The sequence below is a fragment of the Gymnoscopelus braueri genome, assembly GCF_963280865.1.
Source record: "Gymnoscopelus braueri genome assembly, chromosome: 2".
In the NCBI taxonomy this organism is placed as follows: domain Eukaryota; kingdom Metazoa; phylum Chordata; class Actinopteri; order Myctophiformes; family Myctophidae; genus Gymnoscopelus; species Gymnoscopelus braueri.
The window spans coordinates 45,071,832-45,095,835 of NC_137604.1; the positions used below are offsets into that span (position 1 = coordinate 45,071,832).

The 24,004-nt window shown below is 41.1% G+C and overlaps 1 protein-coding gene across 1 annotated transcript; it reads right to left on the reverse strand.

Annotated features, from left to right (window-relative positions):
* Nucleotides 1-1,872: 1,872 nt before the first annotated feature.
* On the reverse strand, nt 1,873-21,934 carry LOC308095791 (myosin heavy chain, fast skeletal muscle-like). Its single transcript, XM_080442854.1, has 41 exons — nt 21,881-21,934; nt 21,244-21,285; nt 20,901-21,119; nt 20,675-20,818; nt 20,251-20,407; nt 20,136-20,163; nt 19,934-20,045; nt 19,725-19,817; nt 19,578-19,641; nt 19,221-19,319; nt 19,034-19,137; nt 18,340-18,478; nt 15,578-15,696; nt 14,820-14,969; nt 14,564-14,734; nt 12,213-12,516; nt 11,825-11,889; nt 11,458-11,545; nt 11,227-11,344; nt 10,926-11,049; nt 10,684-10,820; nt 10,043-10,298; nt 9,303-9,545; nt 9,001-9,177; nt 8,766-8,911; nt 8,556-8,646; nt 8,082-8,471; nt 7,845-7,971; nt 6,846-6,964; nt 6,556-6,752; nt 6,280-6,463; nt 6,025-6,190; nt 5,792-5,916; nt 5,351-5,659; nt 5,039-5,242; nt 4,832-4,957; nt 4,080-4,250; nt 3,890-3,994; nt 3,695-3,790; nt 2,120-2,248; nt 1,873-2,025 (listed from the first exon to the last, which is right to left on the reverse strand). The coding sequence occupies exons 3-41, from the start codon at nt 21,105-21,107 to the stop codon at nt 2,005-2,007; spliced, it is 5,805 nt and encodes a 1,934-aa protein (XP_080298980.1). The 5' UTR covers nt 21,108-21,119; nt 21,244-21,285; nt 21,881-21,934; the 3' UTR covers nt 1,873-2,004.
* Between the last annotated feature and the right edge of the window lie 2,070 nt (nt 21,935-24,004).

A 24,004-nucleotide genomic window follows, 5' to 3' on the forward strand; every position in this document is an offset into this window, starting at 1 on the left:
AAATGAAAGCACTCATTTTGTCGTTATCCTTATTCTGCCAGACTAAAACTAATCACATTTTCAGAATCAGAATCAGAATCAGGTTTATTGTCACATCACATCACAGGCTTACAGAAGCAAAAAAGTTGGTGAAAATCCCATCGTAACGTTATTTCCATAGAAAGAAGAAGGTGGGGAAGAAGAGGGGAGGGGGCCAGTGGAAAAGGAGATAAAAAAAAAAGGGATCTACATATTTACACTAGTACCCGAGATAAGATATAAAAGGTGTGTGAGCATAGCAGCAATGCTGTGCATGATATATTTATGGACGTTAGTTAAGGTTCTTAGAAAGAAAAGAAAAAAGCACAATATAAGACAGTCAGTGCGTTATACCAGCAAAGGAAAAACAAGAATGAATTGGATAACATATTATCCAATGTGGGTGTGTGTGTGTTACATGAGAGAACATTAAACGATAACGTAGATAGATACAGTGAGTGACCTCCTACTACTACAACATAAGGGACATTTGTGCGTACGTCCAGTGCATCACTGTCAGGGGTCCTTGGGAGTGTTCCAGGGGGCCCCCAGCAGTTCAACCACTTTAACCCTATATAGCCTACAACAGCTATTATGAAAATATCCGATCTAAAAGCTCACAACGTGTCGCATCATGACGCGTTGTGAGCTTGTAGATCTGATATTTTCAAAAACCTTTGACAAAATGTGAAAAACTTGGAATGTTTTTGCAAACATTTTAACACCACAAATATTATTTGGTGGTCCCTGGCAATAAACTTGTGGTTGGACATGGACATACAGTCAGTGGAAAAAGCGTTCAAATGTTTTACTCAAGTAAAAGTATCAACTGCAATGTAGAAAATCTAGAAATACTCTGTTACAAGTAAAAGTCCGGAATGAAAATGTACTTAAGTAAAAGTACAAAAACTAGAAAGTATGCTATACTCATTATGCAGAATGTCCCATTTCACAAGTTTTCAAATGTATGACACCTTTTGAAAATAGCAGATCTACAAGATCTGTGAGCTTGTAGATCGCCTATTTTGGAATGGACAAAATGTATATAGGGGTGAAGTGGTAAGTTTTGTTATAATAATCTAAATCTACAAAGTAACTAGTAACTAGAGTTTTCAAATAATTGTAGTAATAACAATAATGATAATAATAATTATTATCATTATTAATAATGGGGGGGAGGTGATGGGGTCGCCAAAATAAATCCCTCAAAATATGGGGTTGTGGTATTAAACAGTTTGAGAACCCCTGTCTTAATGTAATGTCACCATCTCTACGGCGGGAGAAAACAAATATTGTTCATTTATGCCGGCTAATGTACCATTGTTTAATATTGTAATTTCATGTGCACTACTGCAATTGCTAAAAACACTAAAAGGGTGCCAAGTGGTTACCCAACCAAAGCATATTGTGTCGTCTGATGTGTTGTGTGGTCATTGTACATCGAAAACAACTCTTCACGGACCTAGAGCGAAGTGTCCACCGTATACACAGGAGCGGGGTACAGGTGGGGATTACACTACCATGACGTACATGCTTATATTCAAAATGACATTGGATGAGTGCTCCAGCTAGTGCCCTCAGTGTATTCCTACTGACCAACGAGGAGATCCTGCTCAAAAATCTTGATCTTCTTTACAACTCAGGTAGGTAATTTCTTCTTTCCTTGTGATAACTTTGTCACCCACTTTGACTGTGAAGTCTTTGGCCTTACAGAGGTTAATTCTGTACCAAAAAAAAATGGATTCAGTTTTGACCAGCTTTAAACATCATAATTCATATGTTTATAAAATGGTATAGTGGACACAACAAAAAGTATTGACAAGACAAAGTAATGAATACAAGAAACAACAAAAATAAATTTGTTACCATGCACCTTTATTACATTATAATACAATGGGTCATATTTTATGACTTTGTACGGTGTATTACATTATAATACAATGGGTCATATTTTATGACTTTGTAAGGTGACTTGAATTGGAGAACTTATTCAGCAGCTTCTTTTCCCTGTAACAGTAAAGAATAAAATTGTAGATATTCAACATACATTTTCAGTTGAATCTTATTTAAAGATAGTCAGTCAACCTTGAACATGTATTACCTTGGAGTCACGACTTTTAGCTCTCATCTTGTTGACCTGGCCTTCAGCGATGTCAGCACGCTCTTCAGCCTCCTCCAGCTCATTCTGAACCTTTCTGCACTTGGACAGGTGAACGTTGGCTGCTTCCTCCTACAATATGATAGAGATGGTTCAAAGCCTCAATATTTGAAAAGAGAATCTTACAATGATATAGTCGAAACAAGACAATTTCAGGCAATTGTAATGTGTTTGTGGCTAATACAGTGGCCCATGCAGCATGTTTATGAGTGAGCCTATGGTATATTGGCCCTTATTGCTTATGACTGTGCAAGTAAAATCAGATAGGAGTTATTGTACTAAAGTCAGAATAAGAATGTGTTGTTGACTCAGACTCAGCCTGGCGTTTGCCTAGGTAATCAGGGACACTCTGCATAGCTGTGAAGTACAATTTACATTGCCTTTTGTTTAACCTGGAGACACCTGGTCTGGGATCTTGGCATTCAGCTGCTAATCAGATGGAGGCACTGATCAAAGAGCTTGGTCAACAGGTGGAGGCTATCACTGACCCCCACCCCACATGAACCGTCTGTATTCAAATGTGAAGCTATTGTGTTATAAAAGGGGAATGAAATCTAACTCAGAATGGTCACACTACACCGGCCGAAGGGCTGCGTGGAGGAAAGGGCTCCTGGTTCTCCTGCTATGCTGTTGTACTTGATGCTGAATAAATGAATGATAGAACCTGGAAACCTGACGTCTCTTCTCTTCCTCTACTTTATTACAACTACCAGCCTGGTAACCGCAGTTTAATGCCTCAATTACACAACAAGCCCAGACAGGTTCTCATTGGAACGGCACAATCATGGCTGTTTTCTTGTTCTTGTTTGGCACCCCGAGCCATAAATTGCAGCTTATAGGAAAGAAATGTCTCTAGTCCATTTTGCAAATGTACTTTTACCATTATGCCTGAAACACACTGCCTGCATGCGTCTGCAGTATGTGGCATTGTGGAGCAGCATGCCTTTCCTTTCAACATCCATGTTACAGTAACAGGTCAGAGCTTCCACAACGCCCATGTGTGCAGTGCCGTGGAGTTCCGCTGTGTGCATGCCATACTGCAGAAACATGGCAAGCTAGAGATTCCATGTGCCGCTTGTGGAAAGTAGCAAGATGGACTCTGAAAAATGCTCTGCTGTTGGTCGTATTGACATTACATAACTGATTCCGATTATTCCTTTTTAGTTATTCCATAAGTAGGCTGCCCTAGCGCGTCAAAATCTCCGGAGAGAGAAGCCGCCGGATCCCATTAGTTCACCGATCTGTGCTCCCGCCGACGCGCCCCTCCTCCCCCCCAATGTGCAGCATTGAGAGCCCTGACGCCACAACATTTGGAGCGACGCCCACTGCACTCTGGTTGGTTGGGGAAATCAACCACTTCCTATTCCAGGAACGTCAACAGGCGGGTCCAGGCTCTTATTTTTGAGCAAAACGCGAAGGAAAATAAAAGCCTGGAGATCGAGGCTATTCCATTAGTTAAACTATGACAACAACACTATGCACATGGCGACCACAACTAAAGATGTATATTTGTCTTACCGCTTCCTCAGCCTGCCTCTTGTAGCCCTTCACCTTCATCTGCAGTTTGTCTACCAGATCCTGAAGCCTGCCAACATTCTTCTTGTCCTCTTCAGTCTGAAGTGAGAGTGAATATATAACATTAGTTACGTTCATGTAATATATTAATTTAGCCAGTGGCATGATGGTTATTTAAGTGAACATGATATACAGTACCTGGTATGTCAGCTCCTTCACTCTCCTCTCGTACTTGCGGACACCTTTAATAGCGTCTGCACCTCCTCTCTGTGCAGATTCAACCTCTCCCTCCAGTTCCCGCACCTTCACAATTGAATTATGCACTGTGAAATAATGTCTTCTTATTTCATTGACTATAAGCCGTGTTGAAGTGAACTACGTATCTTACCCTAGACTCCAGTTTCTGGAGCTGCTTCTTGCCTCCCTTCATAGCCAGGTTCTCAGCCTCGTCCAGGCGGTGCTGCAGGTCCTTGACTGTGACCTCCAGGTTCTTCTTCATCCTCTCCAAGTGAGAACTAGTGTCCTGCTCCTTTTTAAGCTCCTCGGCCATCATAGCAGCCTGGAAAGTAATTTTTGTATAATATAAGATGAAATATACTTCATTCACCCGCAAGGAAAAAATTATGCTGCATCACACAACATACTTGCCAAGAAAATCACAATATACAAACATGGTATATAGATTAAAATCTCTCATTAACATTATAATAAACAGGTAATAAACAGATACTAGTGTCATAAGACCAGAAGGAAACAAACTAAAGTAAATATCTTTATGGAGGATGGAATGAATAGATTCTTGTACCAGTTCAGTCTGCACTGTAGCATTCTGAACCATCTACCTGAAGCCAGCACCTCGGAATGCTGGGTTCAGAATGTACTTTGTCTCCCTGAGCACATATTTCTGATATAAAGACTGAAAATAGTGATGTTCCTTTTTTCCCTTCATCATGGCTGTTTGAATAAGATAAGTTTAGTATTTAATTCTAAAATACATCCTTTGTTGTAGCCTATTGCAAAGGTGTTCAACATCTGCATGCCATGAGCGAAATGTATTGTATTGTATGTTTACATTAAGCATGCCATAAGGTTGTCTAATTGTCCTGGTATATTGGATAAGGGGCGGTCATCCTAACTTACATCAGTGATGGCTTTCTTGGCCTTCTCCTCAGCATTCCTTGCTTCTGAAACACTGTCATCCACTTCGCCTTGGACCTGGATCAGGTCAGCTTCAAGTTTCTTCTTGGTGCCCAGAAGGCTTGTGTTCTAAAATAAAGATTCAGTTTAGCAATGCAAGTATGCATGACTTGTATGTTAAATATATTGAGAGTTTTTCCATTGACTTACCTGGGAGTGCGACAGGCCAGCGCGTTCACTAGCATCCACTAGTTCTTGTTCAGCCACTTTGCGGCCTCTCTCTGTCTGTTCCAGAGCCACTCTCAGCTCATCAATCTCAGAAACCATGAGGCCATTCCTACGCTCCACCATGGCAGCTTGCTCCTTCACATCTTCTTGGCCTCTGACAGCATCGTCAAGGTGCAGTTGGGCATCCTAAAATAAATCACATTTGAGGTGATCACGTTAAGAGAAACATCAGAATGTGACTTGTGCAGTGCAGTTCCATTATTTGAATATGTGTCTAACTACTATGTTTTGCACCTTAAGCGTTCCCTGGACGTTCCTCAGCTGCTTCTGGGCCTCAGCAGCCTGGCGGTTGGAGTGACTCAGCTGAACCTCCATCTCGTTCAGGTCTCCCTCCATCTTCTTCTTGATTCTCAGGGCATCGTTTCTGCTCCTGACCTCAGAGTCCAGAGTGCTCTGCATGGAGTCAATCACCCTCTGGCTGTTCCTCTTGATCCCCTCCATCTCTTCATCCTTCTCTGCCAGCTTTCTGTCGACCTCACCCTTGATCTGGTTGAGTTCCAGCTGGACACGAAGAATCTTGGACTCCTCGTGCTCCAGAGTACCCTAAAATGAAATACAGGATCAAAAGGTTGTAGGACCTTTTAATGTACCATCGATCATACTGCTACACTGTTTGAATATAAAACGTGTTGAAAGAAATCTAAAATATAGACATGTAGAACCTAAAAGATTTACCTCAGCTTCCTCCAGGGCTGTCTGGATCTCTGACTTCTCTGTCTCCGTCTGTTTCTTGGATTTCTCCAGCTCATGGATGCTCTTTCCAGTCTCACCAATCTGTTCAGTCAGGTCTGAGATCTCCTCTGCAGTTGATTGAAAATAATGAATGAGGAACTTTCCAATCAGCAGCTATTTTGTATTTGTATTTGCATTTGAAAGTTTTCTTTTTTTTACTGTTATTAAAAACTCACGTTGCAGGTTCTTGTTTTCACGCTTCATGGTCTCCAGGAGGTCCAGAGACTCCTCATAGGAATTCTTCATTTTAAACATCTCAGTGCTGAGAGAACGAGCCTCTTTCTGAGCTCCCTCCAGCTCGGCCTGGCACTCTTCACATTTCTGCTTCCAATCTGCCAAGACCTGCACAGCATTTGTAACAAAATGTGTCATGTACCCCAGTTTAAGGAGGCAAGAATGATTTTGTTGTAAAATAATGTATATCAAAGCACCTTATCAAAGTTCCTCTGTTTCTTGTCAAGGTTGGCAGCCAAACCATTGGCCCTCTCCACATCAATCATGAGGTCTTCCACTTCACCCTGGAGTCTCTGTTTGGTTTTCTCCAGAGAGGCGCACTTGGAATTCACAGCCTCGATTTGCTCCTCAGCTTCCTGAAGACGCTGGGCGAGCTTCTTCCTGTTGATCAGTTTTGAATGGATTCAAATTATTGTGAGCAATATTTCGTATAGTGAGTGGTACCTGATGTTGTAAAAACACTGATCACTTACTTAGCTTCCTCCAGCTCCTCAGTGCGTTGGACAGCATCAGTCTCATACTTGCTCCTCCACTGACACACCTCAGCGTTGGCCTTGGACATTCCACGCTGCAGCTCGGCCTTGGCCTCCTGCTCCTCCTCAAATTGCTCCCTCAGAAGGTCACAGTCATGGCGAGCTGATTGCACAGCATGGGCAAGGGCATTCTTTGCCTGTCAAAAGAAAAATGCCAAAATAATGTCAGCTGGATACAATTACAAAAAGACAACTATAAGCCTATTTAAAAAAAGAAAGCTGTTCCTTACCTTAACCTCCTCTTCAACGAGTCTCTTCAACTCCTCAATCTGTTGGGTGAAGGCCTGTTTGCCTCTGGTGAGCTGAGAGACGAGACCTTCTTTCTCCTCAAGTTGACGAGCAAACTCACCTAGTTAGAAATTTTAATATTAGTTTCAAACATTTAAATAATCTTTGTTGAATACATATTCCTTAAATTCCTGGGATGACTGCTGATCAAAGCATTATCTCTTATTATGGAATTTGCTCAAGTACCATTGACAAACCATTTAGGCTAGTAGTAGCCTGGTAAACCCCCCCCCCCCCCTTCCGGAAATCTCCTTTGCATTTCATTTCAGGAAGGAGTCTGGCCTGAGCGCCTGTCTGGGCGTTTCTTGCTCGTCCATAAAATGGACTCGTCTATCAGCGTTCTCGCTCATTGTTCTGTGATTGACAGCGGAGGTTGGCCAATCAGGTGGAACCCGGGTGAACCCGAATGGAACCGAGTGCAACCGACAAAAATTTAACGGGCGGCCATTGAAATTCTGTCCGCTGTTTTGATTTCGGTTTTAAAATTCCGAAACGTAGTTTTTGAGGCACGGAATTTACTTTTAAGATATCATTCGGATAGAATTTAGTTGTTTAACTTCATATATGTGGTCAACTAATTATGACAGAGCCTATTTAAAAATAAAAATTCAGAGAACCGGCAGGGGCGGGCAGTGACACGTATGTATCCGAATAAAGCAACCTATTTTCGGCATGGCCTTTTCAAAAGTCCCCCTGTCTGGTGGTCGGGGAAACGAACTGCTGATTGGCTGAAGGGGAACAAACTGCTGATTGGCTGAAGTGGTTGTCAGTCAACTGTATTACTCCCGCCCAAATCCAGCCCACAGACAAAAAGCCAAACAGGCCCCCATGCCAGACTCACTCCTGATATCAAATGGAAATGAGATATCCGGAGGGAGGGGTTTACCAGGCTAATAATAATAATAATAAAACTTAATAAAAACTTTACAATGAACATTTACCATTTTCCGTCAACAGTCTTGCTCTCTGAGCTCCAATATCATTTAACTGGCGAACATTCTCATCACTCTTGGCCTTGATTTCACTGAGTTGGTCCTCAAGGGTTCGGCACATCTTCTCAAGATTTCCCTGTTGATTAACATTGGACATATTCAATCACTGAAGTAACCTACAATGTATTACCTCGTTTTAGTCATTCTTATATTTGTCAAGAATTACGCACAAGCATTCTATTTTACCTTTGCCTTAGCAACAGCTTCCATGTTGCTGGACAGGTCATCGATCTCCATCTTGTATTCACTCTTCTCCTTCTCCAGTTTCTGCTTGACACGCTGGAGGTTGTCGATCTGCTCGCCCAGCTCTGCAACGCTGTCCGCCTGTTTCTTACGGAGACCAGAAGCAGTGGCTTCATGCTGCAGGGTGGACTCTTCGAGGTCACGACGCAGCTTCTGGAACTCAGCCTCACGCTTCTTATTCATCTCGATCTGACTAGCGGTGGCTCCACCGGCCTCCTCCAGCCTCTCGCTGATCTCTTCAAGTTCCCTGGAGAGGTCAGCTCTCTGCTTCTCAACCTTGGCACGAGCGGCACGCTCTGCCTCGATCTCCTCCTCCAGTTCTTCAATACGAGCCTTTCAAATTAATGAACATATTAAAATCCAAATTTTCACATACTTATTATCAATGATTTTAAAGAAGATGAATAAAGTAAATACCTGGAGTTCTTTGATCTTCTTCTGCAGCTGGGCCCCCAAAGATTGCTCATCCTCAATTTTACTCAGAAGCTGGCTTACTTCAAAGTCCTTCCTGTGGAATACAGTACATCATATTTTAGTGGTAGTTTTTATCCATGGCATTTCATATTCTTATTTGTATTCATATTATTTATTATTCATATCAATTATTCATATTGTGGTCCACATTACTTCTTTATCTTCTCATCAGACTGCTGCTTGTCATTCTCCAGATCCATGATGGATTCCTGGGCCAGTTTCAGATCACCCTCAAGCTTTCTCTTGGCTCTCTCAAGGTCCATGCGGAGCTTCTTCTCTTGCTCCAGAGAACCCTCCAACTGCACAACAATATATTTGTCTTATAATTCAGTACCACAATAAACATACCGTATATGTTGAAAACAGCCAATTGACTTTATGAACTCACATCGTCAACTTGCTGCTCCAGCTTGGTCTTGGCCTTGGTCAGAGTGTTGACTTTGTCTTCCTCTGCCTGCAGGTCATCAAGAGTCTGCTGATGTGCCTCTTGGAGGGCCTTCTTTTCCTTGGTCAGCTTAGCAAGACCTTCATCCTGAGAGGCCATCTCCTCAGTCAGGTTCTTCACCTGAATAACATGAATGAATGGATCATTATTGTTCTATAACTTGATAAGACGGCTTGAGTGTAATCATGAATGGATCATTATTGTTCTATAACTTGATAAGACGGCTAGAGTGTATAATGTTGAACCTTGTTTTCAGTGGCGTGTTTCTCCTTCTCCACTTTGGCCAAGGTGAGCTCCAGGTCATCAATGTCCTTCTTGAGCTCAGAGCATTCATCTTCCAGCTTCCTCTTCTTGGCAGTCAGTTCAGCATTGATCTCCTCCTCGTCCTCCAGTCTCTCAGTCGTTTCTTTGACCTTTGCCTCCAACTGGATCTTACTTTTAATAAGACCCTCACATCTCTCCTCAGCATCATTCAATGCTTCATCTCCCTGGTTGTCAATGAAAAAGATAAGTGAGGGAACTTGTTGCAGCATTTGTTCTGGGTGAGACATATGAGATTTGTTTTGCAGCTGCTTCCTGGGGGGGGGGGGGGGGGGGTACATTAACACAGGGGACATTAACTGACTGAACAAGCTGGTGAAAAAGGCAGGCTCTATCATTGTCAGAGCCTGGACGGTACGGAGGCGGTAGCGGAGGTGAGGACAAGGAAGAAGCTGGAGGCTATCAACCTCGTCCAAAACAATATACTATAGTATTACGTGGGTGAGGAGCAGTGGCATATACAGATTCAACCTCCCCCACAAATTGGGTCAGGCCTTTGTGCTGGTAGCCATGTAGCTATACAATGATGCCAACAGCCGTTCGACCACCAGACATTCTCTGCCATGGTCTACATCTGCATTCTACATTCGAAAAAATATTTAAGATAGGATGATAAACAATATGAAATATTATCAACATTTCCTGTACAAGTGTAGCTACTTACTGATGACGCTGCCTGTGCAAGGTTATTCTTCTCCTGCACTACAGCCACCAGTTTCTCTTCCAGTGTCTTCTTCGTGGCCAGGGCAGCAGCCAGGTCAGTCTTCATCTTCTCATAGTTCTCCTTCATGTTCTGCAGCTCCTTCTCAGTCTCGGCGCTCTGCAGTAGAGGCTTGATCTTGAAGTACAGCCCCATCCATGGCCAGTTTTTCACATTGCAGAATGAGCGCACGTTGAACTGGATGGTGTAAATGGCCTCTCTGTGGAAAGTGGTTTCAATGGATCATGATTTAGCTGAAGATCGAGGGTTTCCATGTAATACGACTGCAGCCTGTTATTAAAGCTGTTATTATTGTGTCATAGTTGTTTCTGTTGTTGTCGTTATTATTGCTGATGGTATTATTGTTGTTAACCCCCGGGAAGGTAAATGCAGATGGCCACCCGTCCTAGAGCCCGTATCTGCTCAAGGTTTCTTCTCCTGTTTAAGGGGAGTGTTTTTCCTTACCACCGTCATCAAAAGCTTCCTCTGCAATTTTTGCTATTTTTATTATAATGATTTGACATTTTACTTTTGTTTTATTGAACAGCAATGACAACGTTTACTTACAAATTGTACTTAATATTGAATTGATGTTTTCATATTACCTCCTAACCATCATCTTGACAAACTCCTTCCTCATGACGTAAGCTCGTCCGAGAGCCTGAGTCATGGTGACCAGAGCAAACAGCTTTTCATCTCGCATCTCCTCAAGGACACCCAGCAGACCAGCTTTGAAGAACACCTGAATACAATGTTACAAACACTGAGCATTGAGCAACTAAACAACCGTAAAATCTACTTTTAATCCTCTCTGGATAATGTTAAACCAGATTGGGAGTGTGTTTACCTTGGTGTGTCCAAACTTGTACTCATCATGAGGTACGGCAATGGACCCAAGAAGCTTCTCAGAGGCTTTTTTGTTGTCCATGAACGCGCCATCGGGACATGCGCTGGCATTCAGTACTTTGTACCTGTTTTGCAAAAGTTCATGGTCATTTTGCGCTGGCATTCAGTACTTTGTACCTGTTTTGTATAAGTTCATGGTAATTTTGGGCTGGCATTCAGTAATGTGTACCTGTTTTGTAAAAGTGGGTCATTTTGCGTTAATAGGTGTGGAACTAAAAGTTGCTGGAAAAAGGAATGAATACCTCTGCTTGAAGTCAGCATAGGGGATTCTGCTTGGGAAGCCCTTTGTACAAATCCTGATGCCCTCCAGCACACCGTTACACCTCAGCTGGTGGATGACCAGGAAGTTCTCCATCAGGCCTGTAAAGATGTTGCTTCATTATTATTAGGACAAAATAGTTACACACTGGCCAAAGTTGCATTCAATGGCTACCTCACAATCATTTGTTTAAATGTTTATTTTCAGTGTTTACCTGGAGTCTTGGACTCGTTGGGAATCAGGCAACGCACAAAGTGAGGATGAGTGCTCCTCAGATTGGTCATCAGCATCCCCAAGTTCGCCTATTGAGACAATTATTATTAGTAAAAAGTAAGACAATATTGTACTTTTCCCCCCACTAGAATTATTGGAACTCTTTAGATTCTAGTTACTTTACAGATTTAGATTTTTCTAAAACATACATTAACCACTTAAGCCCTGTTTTAAACTTCAGCCATTCAAAGATAGCTGCTCTACAAGCTCACATCATGTGATACAGAAATTGTTTAATTCCAACATGAAAAGACATGCCTATTTTTTACAGGAATATAATGTTGATAATAATGAATAAATATTCTTACCCTGAAAGCACTAGACACAGTCTGCATGGAACCACCCTTCTTCTTGCCGCCCTTCTTTGTGGCATCTGTTTATATTGGTTAGAATCATGAGTGGACAGTTTCTCCCGCATCCCTCCTTTTCTTCATTTGTTAAAGTCAACAGACATAATATTTTTTGATATACAGAATGAAAATTCCTCCCTTCTTGTCAAATTCTGAGTGTTTATAGTATTAGGCTCAGGTGGGGGATAGAACACATTATATTATGTTATTATATTAATAAACATACCTTCAGGCTTAGGAGGAGGATAGAACACATTATATTATATTATTCTATTAATAAACATACCTTCAGACTCAGGAGGAAGATAGAACACATTATATCATATTATTATATTAATAAACATACCTTCAGGCTCAGGAAGGGGATAGAACACAGCCAGCAGTTTAACTGTAGACTTCTGGAACAGCTGAATGACAGAGTCGTTCAGGGGGTCCTTGTTCTTCTCAAGCCAGCCTGTGATGCTGTAGTCCACAGTTCCAGCGTAGTGGACCAGGGAGAAGTGGGCCTCACCCTTGCCTTTGGCCGGCTTGGGCTTCTCAAAGGCCTTGTTCTTCCCAAGATGCTGGTCAAGCAACTTTTCGGCGAAGGTTTTGTCTGAAGACTTTGGGAACATGCACTGCTCTTCAAGGATGGAGAAGATGCCCAAGGGCTTTGTAAAGGAGACAAAAGAGACAAATCACCACAAACGAAGTGCCAATGACAAAAACTATATTAACATCATGTCCATTAAAGCACAACATAATTGTATACCTTCTCAATGAGCTTAATGCAGACAGCCAAGTCCATGATAATACATAATAATATAATAATATAATAATAATTGTATAACTTCTCAATCAGCTCAATGCAGACAGCCAAGTCCATGATAATATATAATAGTATAATACTAATTGTATACCTTCTCAATCAGCTCAATGCAGACAGCCAAGTCCATGATAATATATGATAGTATAATAATGATTGTATACCTTCTCAATCAGCTCAATGCAGACAGTCAAGTCCATGATAATATATAATAGTATAATAATAATTCTTGTTTAAAGCCCAGCCAATAGGAACACAGAGGGGGTAGGGCTTAAGCAATTACAGCCTGTCCATATAGATGGGTTTCCTGTTTGTAAACATGAGAGGATGATGCGCGCGCAGTGGAGGGACGAGCCTGTAGAGGGCGCTATTACCCGCAGCGCTCTGGCCATTGTACATTCATAAAAGAAATGGTCTTCACCGGGTTTAATGAAAGTAGATTAAATTATGCAGTTTGTAATATCTTCTTTACTCAATAAAAATGATTTGTCGGAAGTTGGATCTGTTTGTATATAATAGCAGCATTATGCCTATTATGCCTATAATAGCAGCATTATGCCTATCTAAATCCCGAACAAAACAACAGAGTGAAGGGCGCTTCCGGTTCGTTCGTCGCGCAGAAACCCATCTATTGGCCGCCTAAGAGCACCTACCAAGTTTGGGGCGTTAAGAATGCTGGGAACTGGAGTTATGGCTGTTTAAAGCCCAGCCAATAGGAACACAGAGGGGGCAGGGCTTAAGCAATTACAGCCTGTCCAAATTGGCCGCCTAAGAGCACCTACCAAGTTTGGGGTGTTAAGCATGCTGGGAACTGGAGTTATGGGTGTTAAAGCCCAGCCAATAGGAACACTGAGGGGGCAGGGATTAAGTAATTACAGCCTGTCTTTATTGGACCGTCTAAGAGCACCTACCAAGTTTGGGGCGTTTAGCAAGCTGGGAAGTGGAGTTATGGCTGTTTAAAGTACAGCCAATAGGAACACAGGCTAAGGGTGCGCCTGTGGCACCCACTGGGTGCCACATGTGGTCCCTGTTGTGTCTATTCTGATGGCAGACCCCTGACCAGTGTTGGTGCCAAGTTTGGTGCGGATCGGGGCAATGGTGCGCCTCGCTGTTCCGCATGTTACATTTGTGACGTCCGTCCACCCGCCCGTCCTCTAGACAACATAAATTATCCCGCTAATTAAATGGCTACTTAAAGTGAAACGAGATTTCTCACGTCTAGCGAGAATTTCGGTGGGGCTTATTCAAGACAGTCACGTTGGATAGTATTCTGTCACTATGAACGTCTGATCTCACCAAATAAAAACAAAAAAAAAAGCTATTCAAATATGCGATTTAGCGCAAGGCCCATAGGCGCGCGTTTCTAGCTGTGACGGACCCGGGATGGAGTTATGAAATGTTTCTACTGTACCACTCATCCTAGGATATCATAACATCATAGAAAAGGTGAGATAACCGTGGGGAAATTCCTTTAATAAATAAATGTATAAATGTACCCAAAAGTTACAAGAAAACAAAGTATGTCCTTGCTTACGGTAATGAAAGTGTTCCATAAGTGTTACGCCGTGCGGACACGGTCACCTCGGAAAACAAGGAAGTGTTGATCAAATAGAGTCAATTTTCGGTTACTGCATTTCTATTTCTCGCTTCTTCACTTGAGATCAATGTTTAGCTGTAAATGACATTGTGTGTTTGTTTACATAAAATCAACTAGCGCAGGACAGGTGCACAAAATCAACTAGCGCAGGTGCTCTGAGCCTTTGATTAGACAGCGGTCTGTTATTGAGCTCATCGGTCATTATCCAGAAATAACACACAGCTGAATTCAGTGATTGACCAATCAGAATTAAGCATCCATTCCAACCAAGCCGTGTAATAAAATATAATAATACCTTCTCAATTAGCTCAATGCAGACAGCCAAGTCCATGCCGAAGTCAATGAGATCCCAGGGAATTCCTTCCTTCTTGTACTCTTCTTGCTCCAGAACAAACATGGTGTGGTTGAAAAACTGTTGCAGTTTCTCATTGGTGAAGTTGATGCACAGCTGCTCCAGGGTGTTGAACTGTGAGTGGAAATATCATTAGCCCAATTTCTTGTAATTGTGACAAAAAAAATAAGTCTCCCACTTAAAACAAGTCCATGCTTACATCAAAGATTTCAAAACCAGCGATGTCCAGCACACCAATGTAGTAGTTTCTCTGCTGCTTGGTGTCCAGCATCTCATTGATCCTAATGACCATCCAGAAGAACTCCTTCTCATAGAGGGACTTGGCCAAGGCACCAACTGAGTTCATTACCTATGGAAATAGGAACGTTATTAGTAGGGGTGTGAATTACACAATTTACAATTTAGGCATTTAGCAGACGCTCTTAATCCAGAGTGATTTACAGTAAGCAAGGAAAACACGAGGTAATGCATCAAATGCATTGCATTAGTAATCTAGGATCATAGGTAAACCAAGAACCTATCATCAGTCTAAACATTATAATCTAAAACAATCTATAATCTGCACATTGAAACTATACACTTGGATGCCAGGTCTACAGATTAACCTGGCATCTGTCTACATAACATGCCATCGAAATTACATTTAGCCTTTGCATAAGCCTGCAAGGTCATCAAGGTTAGGGCAAGTTCTACGGCAAGTGCTACGGGCTATGGAGTCTGAAGAGGTGAGTCTTCAGATTACGGCGGAATATTGGGAGTGAGTCTGCTGCAATGGGGAGTTTGTTCCACAGTTTGGGAGCCAGAAGGGAGAAGAGTCTGTCCCGGGTGTTTTTACAGAAGATGATTTAAGACAGTCTGGACACAACTAAAAAATATATTAGAGTTCTAATGGTATGCTGTGTTGAGAATAAAAAATGTGTATGAAATCAGAACATGGAAATAATGTAATTTACTCACCTGTGGCACAGTCTGTCCCTTAGTGACATACTCGTTTCCAACTTTCACTCTGGGGTAGCAATACGCCTTAAGCATCTCTGCTGAGTTTATACCCAACAGGTAGCAAATCTTGTCAGCCTCTGAAATGTTCATACAATTTGCAATTTACAATTTAGGCATTTAGCAGACGCTCTTAATCCAGAGTGTGATATACAGTAAGCAAGGTAAACACTAATTAATACATCAAATGCATAGAGATAGTAATCTAGGATCATAGGTAAACCAAATAATCATCAGTCTAAACAGTATAATATATATATATATATATATATATAAAGTTTTTTATACCACGATTTTTGTAACCCATTCTTTTACCCAGTGCCAATTGCCTAAGCTTTAATCCTGGGTGCTACTCTCCCTCTGCCAGCTTGGGGAGAGCCCCGAACTGAGCTCATGCTTCCTTCAATGCATGAGGAGTGAGCAGGCCGCTTCTTATCACCTGACATGTGGGTGGAGTTTCCCCGGAAGGGTGTAGCGTGTGGAAGGAACACATTTATTTACCATAGGGGACACAGGGAGAACATGCAAACTCCACACAGAAAGGCCCTTTCGCCAACCCCAGCTAGAGTATGGGCACTGATGATGCGGAGGAGAGAACATGCCCCCATCGCCCAAAGTGGGAATCGAACCCAGGACCTTCTCGCTGTGAGGCGAAATCGCAACCGACTGCGCTACCGACTGCGCCACCGTGCCACCGTAAACGGTAAAATATATTAAAGAAAAAGTGCTCCTCGGAGCACAGGTCTCCGCCAGGTCAGGTAGGTTATTGTGGCCTCCTGGTGGCGCTATAATAGGCCAATGTGAAAAGGGTGCCATTTCTTCTTAGACCTTGCACGGCAATCGGACACTGCATTCATGATTTGAGGCATTTTGTTCAAAAAAATTGTTTTGCTAAATTAGACCTGCGCTATAACAGGCCAATGTTAAAAGGGTGGCATTTGCTCCTCAACATAGTGTGATTGTGCGTGCAAAGTTTGAGAGCAATCGGATGCTGCTTTCATGATTTGCGGCATTTTGTTCAAATCAAGCCACTACTGCAAACTTTAGATGTCAATTTTAGGCAATCAGGATGGAATATGAAAAATCAAACACATCCGTCTTGATCACATGACTATAGAGATCATGTGTACCGATTCGCGTGAAATTTGCATACAATATTTAGGCTTAATAGCAAAAAAAAATGATTTACATAAGTCGGCCTCCTGGTGGCGCTATAAAAGGCAGATGTGAAAAATGCAGGGCAAAGGTTTTTCCTTGACCTCTAGGGAGTGCGCTTACAGTTTTACACAGATCGGTGCAGTTATAGGTAGAAACACGAATCGGCCTGTTATAGCGCCACCATGAGGCTGATTTGAACATTTTCAAGTGCCATTTCTTCCCCGGCATAGTGGAAATATGCGTGCACAATTTCAAGGAAATTGCATGCTGTGTTCATGATTTGAGGCATTTTGTTCAAAACGGAGCACTCCTGCAAACTTTGGAAGCCATTTTTAGCCAATCAGGATGGAATATGAGAAATCTGAAAGACACGTTTGGTTTAATGACTATAAAGATACTGTGCACCGATGTGTGTGTTTTTTGGACAAAATCTGTAGGAGTACTGTCAAAAAATATGTTTTGCAAAAATCGGCCTTCTGGTGGCGCTATAACAGGCCCATGTGAAACATTTGAGGCAGAGGTTCTGAATTGGCATCCAGGGAGTGTGTGTACACAGTTTCGCTGCGATCAAGCCAGCGGTGCCGGAGATTAGCTGTTCACAGACGAACACACGGACGGACAGACACACGGACGGACGGACGGACGGACGGACAGGGGGCAAAACATACTCTCTAGCCATGCCTTTCAGCCTGGCGGAGACAATAATAATAATGGAAATATATTGAAAATATATTTAGCTTTGTCCATTTAGAATGTAAGTAAATACAGCTAGTAGATGCAGGTAACCCTCCGTGTTAATGATACATATTAATAATAATAGTAATAACTAGAAAAAGTGCTCCTCGGAGCACAGGTCTCCGCCAGGTCAGGTACGTTATTGTGGCCTCCTGGTGGCGCTATAATAGGCCAATGTGAAAAGGGTGCCATTTATTCTTAGGTCGTTCACGGCAATCGGACACTGCATTCATGATTTGAGGCATTTTGTTCCAAAAATGTGTTTTGCTAAATTAGACCTAATGGTGGCGCTATAACAGGCCAATGTGAAAAAGGGTGGCATTTCTTCCTTGGCCCAGTGAGAATGTGTTTGTGAAATTTCACGGAAATCTCAAGCTGCGTTCATGATTTGAGGCATTTTGTTCAAAACGGACCAATCCTGCAAATTTTGGAAGCGAACCTTAGCCAATGAGGATGGAATATGGGAAATCGGACAGATCGGTGTTGATCACATGACTATAGAGATACTGTGTACCGATTTGCATGACGTTTGGATAAAATCTGTAGGAGTAATGTATAAAAATGGGTTTTGCACAAATCGGCCTCCTGGTGGCGCTATAACAGGCCCATGTGAAAAATTTGAGGCAGAGGTTCTGAATTGGCATCCAGGGAGTGTGTGTGCACAGTTTCGCAGCGACCGGGCCAACGGTGCCGGAGATTTGGTGGTAACACACAGACAGGACACACGGACGGACGGACACACGGACGGACGGACGGACAGACAGGGGCGAAAACATACTCTCTCGCCATGCCTTTCGGCCTGGCGGAGACAATAATAAAGATTAGCTCACCCTCGCTGCCGTCAGGTTCTGCCTGTTCTTCACGCTGCTTCTGTTTGAACTTCATGACACCATGATGCATCACTGCACCGGTGAACTTGTAGATATACTGTTTTTCCTCAGCGTTGAAGCCCAGGATGTCAATAGCCTCCTGATGTCAATAAGCAGAGATGTATTCAAAAGATTGAGATTAAGCATTAGATTAACAAACATAATTTAGAACTGTGTACAACTCAACAGTTAACAAACCAACATACAGTATAAGTGTATATACATGGTATCTGCACATTTCTAAAGTGACAATTTAAGGACTTGTAAGACCTATACAATAAGTAAGTTGAAATAAAACAAATAAGACCATTACTGCATCAAAAGTAATCAACAAACTATACTATTCAAATTGTCAAACATTGGCCAAATTGTCTAATATTACCTAAGAAAGAGGTAAAAACAATTAAAACATGTAGATCGGCTATTTTCACAATATTTATCTGTGGAACCGAGTCAAACTAAATGTAATGCCTCAACTGCTACAATTCCAAGTGCTTGTCAGGATGGGGGGGTCCCCAGTTCAAATAGGATTAGTTTGGGGGGTCACGGCCTGAAAACTTTGAGAACCACTGCTTTATAAAATACATGTTGCAGTGCAACTGACTGCAGTTCACACTATAGTGAGTATTAGAAAGAAACAAAAATGTTCACTGACATCAGTAGCGTCCAGCTCCACTTTGTCATCAATGCTGGCCACAGTGATCTGACCCATGCTGATCAACGGGAAGTCGTAGGGGTTGGTGCTGATCAGACACATTTCTTAAAAGGGATTAAAAAATGGTGAACATGTGTTTTTATTCATTAATTTATGTTCTCACTGCATCATCAGTAATTCCATTTACCAATAATCTCAGGTTTGTGGTTGGTCATCATCTGGAAAAAGATGTGGTAACCTCTCTCTGCAGGAAGCTGATAGGTCACTCTAGACTTCTCCAGCAGATCTATATGGGTTGTACATAACTCATAGTAATAATAATAATAATAATAATAATAATAATAATAATAATAATAATAATAATAATAATAATAATAATTATTATTATTATTATAATTACCCTTATAATTATTATTATAATTATAATTATAACAATTTCAATTATAATAATAACAATAATAATCTATATGGGTTGTACATAACTCAAAATGTAATCCTCAAATGAACACATATATAATTTATCATCTGTGAACTTCATACTTACATGTCTCAATATCAGCACTGGCCAGTTTACCCGTTGTGCCGAAATGGATTCTGATGAATTTACCCTGTTTGATATAGCACAATTAGTTGCATCTACACTGTGGAATTATTGCAGGTTTTCTCATAAAGTGTCATTATTTATACTTACAAAGCGAGAGGAGTTGTCATTCCTCACAGTCTTGGCATTACCATAGGACTCCAGCAAGGGATTGGCTGCAATAATCTGATCCTCCAGTGACCCCTAGAATGTTTTAGAAAATGTTGTCAGAATTCTTTTAAATTGAATTGCTATATTGCATACAAATGCTTTATGTTCAAAAACATGTATTTGTTGAAGTTAAAAACCTGTACATATACCTTGATTTTACCGCTATCGGCCGCTGATTTCTCTCCAGAACCAGAACTAGCTGTTGCAAAGTACTGGATGACACGCTTGGTGTTCACAGTCTTTCCAGCACCGGATTCTCCACTGGTTATAAATACACATATTCAGAGAAATGCAGTTAGGGAATTGATGTACAATGTTCTTTTTTTAAAGCCTAGTAGATGGGAAACTTACGTGATCAGGACAGACTGGTTCTCTTTATCTGTAAAATGTAAAGCAAACTTTTAGTCATGGATACACCACAAAACCATTATATTATTGTTTTTACATTGTCCTGAGTAGTACGTACCCATCAGCATGAACTGATAGGCGTTGTCAGAGACAGAGAAGATGTGGGGTGGAGCCTCAATACGCTTCTTGCCTCTGTAGGCATTTACAACATCCTGGTCGTACACTGGGAGCCACTTGTAGGGGTTCACAGTTGCACAAAACAAGCCAGAGTAGGTCTGAAGGGGAGAAGAGAGAGAACAATAACATCATACAACATGGCACTGAGCATGCCATATATCTAGCACAACGGATCACTAGAGCTGGGATTACAGTCACGAGTTTCAAGTGGCATCAACTAATGAGCAAGTTAACTTCAGAAGAGTTTGTTTGCATTCGTTTTTCTATGGTTTTCACTTGATGATATAACTTGTACACTGTATTTTTCTTTCTTCGCTATCGACAGGTGCAATACTGTACTGTTCTCAGTATGTAGAAAACCTTACATAGATCATCCATGCTGCATAACGCTCTTTGAGGTTATACAGGACAGTGGCTTCACTGAGGTGGGTCATCATGGCCATGTCCTCAATTTTGTCATACTTGGGAGGGTTCATAGGGTAGACATCAGCCTCCTTTACAGTTCTTTCCTAAAAAAAAAAAAGCACAACCTCAGAATGTAATGTGATTTTTACTGAGCCACTATTTGATTTTAGATACACCTCTACATACCTCCTTCGTGTCGAGCAATTCCACGGTGACTTTGTCACCGTCCTTCTTCGTAATTTTACACTTGAGGTACAGCTCCTTAACATCGGCCACATATGCTGCAGATTTGCCATCAAAGGGTGCAGCTTGAGCCTCCATTCTCTCCCTCTCTGGCTTACGGAGATAAATGGCGGCCTTGCCATACTGCTCCATCTCTGCGTCCGTACTCATGGTGGCGGCTTTCTGTAGACAGACAAATAGATGGTGTTGATGCCTTTGCTGACTTGAGATCTGAGCAGATAATTGTAGGACTATTCTTACGGTTGTAGCTTATTGTAGGTTTATTAGAAAGATTATGAACACTCACTTTTCCCCACTACCAGTAGCAGTAGAATCTTGAGTGCAACCCCTAAGAGTGAAAAAACACATCATTTTGACGACATTAACATTAGTTGATGATTTAATACAATTTGTAATCATGATTTTTACTTAAGCAATGCTAGATTTCTTTCTTCTTTAATTCCATTGTATGAATTAAGGGTACATTCAGAGGTGGGCAGTCTAGCCAAACTCTTCTCGAGTAAAAAATATTGTTACTTTAAACTAATAATAACTCTAGTAGATGTAAAAGTACTCTTCCAAATAATTACTTGGTTAAGATTAAGAAAGTATCTGGTAAAAACACACACAATGTAAATTATTATTTAAATAATCATAACATAATTGAAATGTCTAAATAAAAATGAATGAACAAAAGTTAATTCCAATCTGACCTAAACCATATCACTATAAATACAATAATACACAATCAATCATTTAAATTGTTCAATAAAACACAAATTATTCTGTCCACTCATTATTCAGTGCCTATAACATTGTATCATGTCTGTCGCTATGTGGCACTATGTACGGAGTCATTAACATGATATATTTATACGACTATGAATAACTAACATCTCTAAAACATTTATATGACTATGAAGGACAGATGAAGTCTCACTCACCACTAAATGGAACTCTGAACTCCTCTGCAATGGGTACGTGTCAACCATCTCAGCATGCCTTATATTAGGTGCTCATTGCATGCTGGGCAGAAAGTAAAAGTAGGAGTTTCCTTTCAAGGGCCTTTAATTCCTGTTGACATTGAGATAGTATCCATTTAGCCATAAAAAAACAAAACATTTCAAATCTATTAGTAATCTTGTAAAATTATACGTCCAACACTCACATGATATTTGGTAGTGCTGCTTGGCTATGTGGTTTATGTCCATGCCAGTGGCTATGGTATAAAAATAGTATAATTGGCAGGGTGGTGGGGTGCTGGGTGTCTTTATTTGGTAAAGATAATTACAGCAGGTCTTATACATTATTTGGAACATGTTCATATTCAGTAAGGAAAGTAAATACTCAAATACTCTACTTGTCATTGTATACTTCCACTTCACTCCATTTGAGGAGGGCACTTCAATACATTTGACAGCTTTATATACGTTTTGGGGGTTTTGATGTTTATGTAGTCAGGGTCACAGTTCAGAGTCATATGAGTCGTTAACAGCTCCAACAAATAGTCTGGCACTGGCTTAACGGGACAGGCTTCACTGTAGGTGTATAGTCAGTGTCACTTAATCCTTGACAGGACCATAAAAAAGTGTCCACTTAATGTTATTTCCATTCCTTGTACTCATCACATTTCATTTCAGCATTACATTTCACCATAAATGCATTCATTAGCAGACTCTGTAATGTATAATTGCACACACAGCCTCTCTCACACAGCTGATACGGTCCAAGGTTGTTGTCACAGCTTGCCTATCAAATCAAGCGGCCAAGCATGCCCTACCATCAAGGGGTAGTTAACCCAAAAAACTCTGATCCAATATTCCAATGTTTAGTTAAAGTTAGTTAAAGTTATATTCTGATAGTACTCATTGCTATAGAGTGTTTGTTCAGTAAAAGGAGTCTCCTTGTCTCTCCAGCTCTTTATAAAACAGAAAATGCATTTTCATTTCCAATTTTATCCAATCAGGATAGAGAACTCAATAAGGATATAGATTAAACAAGTGAAATTGGAAGTGATGACACTAAGAAATGAGCAGGCAAAATTGGAACTGGAACACTATAAAAATGAAGCTTAAAAATGGGTACTCTCTCCTGATTGGCTAAGACTTTGACACCTACCGGAAAATGTATTTTCTGTTTATTAAAGAGCTGGAGAGATGGGGAGACTCCTGTTACTGAACAAACACTCTATAGCAATGATTACTATCAGAATATAGTGCTTTAACCTTTTAACAAAATACTTTTTGTTTTAACCCAAAAATATCACTTACCCTACCTTTAATTTTAAGTAAATACGAGGCCAAGGCAAAACTATATTTAAAAATAGAAAAAGCGCTCCTCGGAGCACAGGTCTCCGCCAGGTCAGGTAGGTTATTGTGGACCAGCAATGTTCGGAATTCGCCAATCAAGATGGAATATGAAAAATCGGACGGAACCATCTTGATCACTTGACTATAGAGATAATGTGTACCGATTTGCTCTATGTTTGGACAAAATTTGTAGGAGTAATCTAAAAAAGAAAAATGTTGGCCTCCTGGTGTAGTATAATAGGGCAATGTTAAAAGAGTGACATTTGTTCTTCAACGAAGTGCAAATGTGCGTGCAAAGTTCCACCGCAATCGGACGCTGCATTCATGATTTGTGGCATTTTGTTCAAACGGGCCATTCCTGCAAACTTTAGATGTCAATGTTAGCCAATCAGGATGTTATATGAAAAATCAAACAGATCCATGGTGATGACATGACTATAGAGATCATTTGTACCGATTTGCGTAAAATTAAGCGTAAAATTGAGAAAAACATCTTAAGGCTTAATATCATATTTTTTTTTTTACATAAGTCAGCTTCCTGGTGGCACTATAAAAGGCAAATGTGAAAAATGCAGGCCAGATGTTTTTCCTTGGCCTCTAGGGAGTGTGCGTGCAAAGTTTCATGCCGATCGGTGCAGTTATAGTTAAAAACCTAAATCGGCCTGTTATAGAGCCACCATGAGGCTGATTTGAATCATTTCAGGTGGAATTTCTTCCTCGGCCTAGTGGGAATGTGCGTGTGAAATTTCACGGAAATCG

Coding starts and splice junctions, on each gene's coding strand:
- LOC308095791 (XM_080442854.1), bottom strand. CDS start 21,107: ATGAGTACGGACGCAGAGATGGAGCAGTATGGCAAGGCCGCCATTTAT. Junction 12,517..14,563: donor GCATTGAGCTAATTGAGAAG/GTATTATTATAT, acceptor TCCTTTACAAAG/CCCTTGGGCATCTTCTCCAT. Junction 4,251..4,831: donor CCAAGAAAGCCATCACTGAT/GTAAGTTAGGAT, acceptor ATTACTTTCCAG/GCTGCTATGATGGCCGAGGA.